Here is a 5,279-nt window from a genome sequence, read left to right on the forward strand (position 1 = left end):
ACTAACAGGGTAGCCAATGTAGGATATAATAGTACCGTTTCATAATTTGGCAATAGTGCAAGGCAAGGTTAAAGAGCGTATAGAACGGCGTATAGTTGCTTGAAGTTTTGTGGTTACGTTGTGAGCTTTGTGCTGTAGAAGGAAATTGGAATATGAAAGTTGTTGTGGAATATACATAATTTGGTCACATAATTTTGGATGGTGGTGCACATAATATTTGTACCTCTTTTTCTGTAAATGGTTTGAACAGTAGAAGGTACTTTTTCACAGCCTGTATTGTTATTTATTTTAATGTTGTTATGTTTACTGTTCAAAAAGTGCTTTGCAGCATTGACATTAATCACGACGGACTCGGACGTGTATCTTAACTGAGGCTACAGAGTGTACTTCCTATTTTGTATTGTGTAACGAGTTTCAGAGGACCACTGTGTTGTTTTATATTGTTATTGTTTGTTTTTCGTTAAAGCGAAGTATTGAAATTTGAGAGATATCAGTAGTTGCTTAATCATGTATATCTTCTTACAGCATCAGTCTTTCCAATATAAAAACATCGTGTGAAGTGATTTTACTACGTTAATTTGCCTCGCCCTCCCTCCCTCATTTCTGTCTATTTCTTATTCAAAAACAGATAGGACTTCACTTTTTTATACACCGCTTGAAACGTTCTGTTTGGTGTAGGAGGTATTTAACGACGCTGTCAGTGGTTAGACGGTATAATTTGGAATGCTAGGGTTATAGAGGAATTCGGTATTAGTAAGGGGTTGAAAGGAAATGGCCATGATGTAATCAAGGTACTATTAAGTGGTATCGGCTTGGATGAACTGGGGAGACCCCAGGGTAGCCGGTTTTCATATCGATCCACATTTTCTTGATCTTGGCACTAGTTGGAGGTGAGTGGTCAGTTTCACCACGCCACACAGCTTCTTTACCCCTGGGAAAAGAGGTCCCGGTACCCATTTGATAGGAGATTGGGTGGGCCGTAGAGCTAGTCTTGACGGCCTGGAGAAGATAAAATTCTTTACCCTACTGGTACTCGAACTCTGACCCCTCGGTCATCCAGCCCGTAGCCAGTCATTATACCAATTACACTATACATCCACTCCCCCATATGCCTTCATGGTGTACTGCTTAATTAGTTAAGCAGTGGGACAGCTTTACCTTATCTTTCTCCTAGTGTTCATTCAAACCCACCACCTCCCAAATACAAGTCCAGAGCATTACTGCTAAGCCAGCCTATCTGGTAAAACATGCTATTTAGGTTACATCAAGAAACAGTACTTTTAGTTGGCTATGTATATATGATTTTTAACTTGAGTAACTAACAGAGCAGTGTTTTTTGGGAACCAGCACTTGCTGAGACAGTCAAATTTTTTGCAGTGTATGGAGGTATTTGGTTGAGGCGCTACGCTACCAGCCAGAAGGTAGTGGATTTGATTTCAAGTGAGATCATTTGACTTTTCAGTTGACCTAATCTTTCCAGCTGCACTGAGGCCCTGGGGTCAACTCAACCACTAACAGAAATGAGTACCAGGAATCTTCCTGGGAGTAAAGGATGGGTGGAACATAAGCCTGACAGACTCACCACCATCTGTGAACCACTTGTCTAGAGAAAGTATGAACCTCGATGTCTCAGAACCGTACGGTCCTCCAATGCCTGTTGCAAGGATAGCTTTACCTTTTTATGGAACCAAAAGATTGAGTAATGTATACACAGTAGCCTGCTTGTCTGTGTACCCTCAGTCAGATAATTCCAGTTTGTGCCTGTCTTTTTGTCTGCTGTTTCCCGAAGATTGATCTTGATATTCTCCCATATAAGCCCTGGCCTCATAAGAGATGTTTTCCCTTCAGATTTCTCAACCATAATTTTATATGTAGTTCTTATCTCTTCCATTCATACTGCATGCCTTATCCTTATCCTGCTTGTGTTGATCACAGTAGTAATACTTGGGGATGAAGAAAAAAGATGAATCTACCCCTTGTGCAGTTTTGTCCATCCTTCCTTTTCAGTCAAAATAATCTGCTCACTAACCTGTTCTCATTTTCATTCTGTGTTCTCTTCGGTGAGAGACTATGTCTAATATGCATACAAAACAATAGGCAAAATTATATTTCATTATTTTAAGTTTCTATGTAGGAGACAGAAAGGAAGGAGAACCTGTACTGAGTGGTAAGAAGTATGCCTGAAATTGAATGCACTTTCAGTTTCTTCATGAATGTAGTGCTTGTTTGTTGTTGTCATTTTCAAATAACTGAAAGTTTTCACATCTCTTAAGGATTTATTAATTGCAGAGCCCTTCTTGATGGGTCAGCCCAGCTCCCACTGACAAAACCTGCAAAAGCTGAAGTTGCTTTAAGTGATAAACTGTTTATCTTTTATGGCTGTGACTGTGCCTGTGGAAGACTTACAGTAATACATATCAGTTCTCTTTGTGTTTCTGTTCTCAATTACAGTACTGAACAGAGGTGTTGAAATATAGACTTAAACAGCCTCCTTCACCACCCTGACCTACATTCTTAAGTTCTTTGCCTGGCAGAAACTTGAATGAAGCTGCCAACAGTGTCCCCCAGGGATTTTGCATCTGCTTACCTAGCCATGGTCTATCTTCCCTGTAAAGAAGGGTCATTCGTCACTTCTGAGTGTGACTCAGCTGGTCTGGCCTTTTCAGGTTTCTGAATATCCTGCTTTTTTTTTTTATTGATAGTGGGGTGGGACTAAGTCCCTTGTACTGCGGCCATTTCTGGCCTATTGTACCAGCCCCAGATGATAGGTGAGGGTGATTGTGGAGCAATTGGTGGAATGAAGATTGGCAAGGGAAACCGAAGTACTCAGAGAAAACCTACCCCAGCGCCACTTTGTCCATCAAAAATCCCACTTGACCAGACCCGGGATCGAACCCGGGCTGCCACAATGGAAAGCCAGTGTCTAACTGCTTGAGGTATGGAGCGGAACATCCTGCTTCCTGCTGATTCATCTGTCTCACTGTGATGTAACACTTTGGGGTTATCCATGCACTCTGTCCAGTTCAGATATTCAGTGTAAGGTAGTTGAGGGTGTATGACTACCAGCCTTAAGTTAAACCAGTCACTTTCTAAAAATGCATTGTAACAGTTTCTTTTCACATGTGTTAAGTAGGAAATGTTTTCTTTGCTTCCCATCCATACCCCTCCAAAGTAGTCTTGATCTGTTCTGATTTTAGGTCAAGTAATTTTTTTCAAAACCTTTGTAAACCTCACCAAAACCAGTCCACTCCCCTCTCTCCTTCCCACTTTGGATTCATAACTAATATCCACATTCATTATTAATCTTCATCACTTCCCTCATGAAAGGCTTCACTATATTCAAGGTGTTGAAATAACCTTCATTGGTGTGATAAGCCAAATAAAAAGTTACATAGTTCTTTCTTTGTACTACTTCTGAGCGCAGTACTTCATTATAAGCTTCATGCACTTCTTTCTAGGTCCTTACTATTTATTGGATTTGTTTAAAGTCATATGTCACTTCGTGCATTGCTTCATTTAAATGGTCAGTGTGGTACCAGAGTTGTGCATCTTCAATTTAATTCCTGGTATTTTGATTTCATATTCTACAATTTCTTTGATATACTTCCTTTTCATGCACACTGTCCTTTACTCCATTTGACACCATGAATCCACCAATTCAAACACAGTAAACCTCTGTTCTGAGACCCATTGCATAACAAACCAAGATGCTTGGACCCTCCATAGAACATGTCCACTCTCTACTCCATGTAGCAGTTAACTACACTTTGTTTCTTGTGTGTACAACCATAAATACTATCAGTTCCATTACTCATAACATTCCTTCAGCCATGTTATTAGCACTAGTACCTTAAACAGAGTACCATCACAAGAGACATTCAGTGTGAAACCCAGTGAATGGCAACAGGAGTGCTCCTGCTACCAGAGTTATACCAGCTGAAGCAGTACTTGTATTTCTCAATGACGTTTGTTTTAGACATATTTATTGGTACATGTCGATGGGCCTTATCGATGATGAACTCCAAGAAGTGAGCAAACTATGTCAACATGTGATCACAGGAAGCAAACTTGTCTCTTGTGTCCAAACTATGGTGCGTGTTGAAATAAGGTAGGTAGATGAGTGGATGTGGTGTACTGAAGAAGGTGGATATTTCAATTTTCAGTGTTTGATTAGTCATGTTATAATAATATTTTGTAAGAAATTATGATTTTGAAACAACAGTGCAAAGAATGTGCTCCTGGTGCACTGCCAGTAGTTATGGTGCGTTTCCATAACTGCAGTAACTGCAAATTGTTGGTCTCAACTAAGGGCCATGTTGAGAGTGGGAAGACAATTGTAGGTTCACTTGAAATGATGACTGTGTTATGGAAATAAGTATTTTATTATTGAATTCAATAAGGAAAACAGATTTTATTGTGAAATGATCAGTTTTTCTTTTGTATGCATAGAAACTCATTTTCTTGTAAGCACAACAGTTTGTTTGTGAGACTGTATAGTAAGTTCTACCCTCGACACCTAAAATTTTTTACCCAGTACCATTTTTCTGTAAATCTTTCAGATTTTGAGACAGTTAAATAAAAGAAACTTTTTACTATGTCATCTCATACGTCACACACTGCTGGATTGATTTTGATAAAAATTTATATCTAAAGTCCTTGCACAAATTTGTTGCAGGTCATTGCCAGATTTCCATATTAAGTAAATGAGCTACATCTTAGGGCCTCTTAATCTGAGGTGCTTGCAAATACTGAAGAAAGTCACACATGGTACAAACAATATTTTACTGTAAAACTCAGAGCATAACAAATGGCTGATCACAGCTCATGCGTTTGGAATGGTGAAAAGAACACACAGGATCTTTGCACAGAAATTGTTGTTAAGTAACCTACAAAAAATACACACAGGAACTATATGACACTTTAGAACAAACTGAGATGTTGCATTGCTGCATGCTTTTGTGCAGCTTTGTAATTGTTGCCAAACATATAATGGCGTTTATGTATTTACACAATGTCTCATACATAGACATACAGTTCATTCTTTTCCACATGTAAATTAACAGTTTGTAGTAATTTAATTATATTCTTGTTGTCATAAAAATGTTTGCCTACAAATTATTCAAATAAATAGCTTTATGTTTATTAACCTTTATCGGACGAACGTCATCATATGATGTCGTTAAAAGTTAGGGCAGCTGGCCGAACGTCATCATATGATGTCGCGGATTCCACGCGTGTAAGGTTTTTTTTAATATTATATTAAAAATATAAATTGTTGT

General features: G+C 38.8%; 1 protein-coding gene across 3 annotated transcripts in view; it reads left to right on the forward strand.

Moving 5' to 3' along the window:
- The first annotated feature begins 61 nt into the window (after window positions 1-61).
- The window catches only part of LOC111875598, a 21,085-nt gene continuing 15,867 nt past the window's right edge, over window positions 62-5,279 (forward strand). For all 3 annotated transcript variants that reach the window (XM_023871961.2, XM_023871963.2, XM_023871962.2), the window contains exons 1-2: window positions 62-256; window positions 3,977-4,108. In XM_023871961.2, coding sequence (XP_023727729.1) covers window positions 3,993-4,108 — 116 coding nt within the window. In that variant the 5' untranslated portion in view covers window positions 62-256; window positions 3,977-3,992. The remainder of the gene's footprint in view (window positions 257-3,976; window positions 4,109-5,279) is intronic.

Source organism: Cryptotermes secundus, unplaced genomic scaffold (assembly GCF_002891405.2).
Source record: "Cryptotermes secundus unplaced genomic scaffold, Csec_1.0 scaffold50, whole genome shotgun sequence".
In the NCBI taxonomy this organism is placed as follows: domain Eukaryota; kingdom Metazoa; phylum Arthropoda; class Insecta; order Blattodea; family Kalotermitidae; genus Cryptotermes; species Cryptotermes secundus.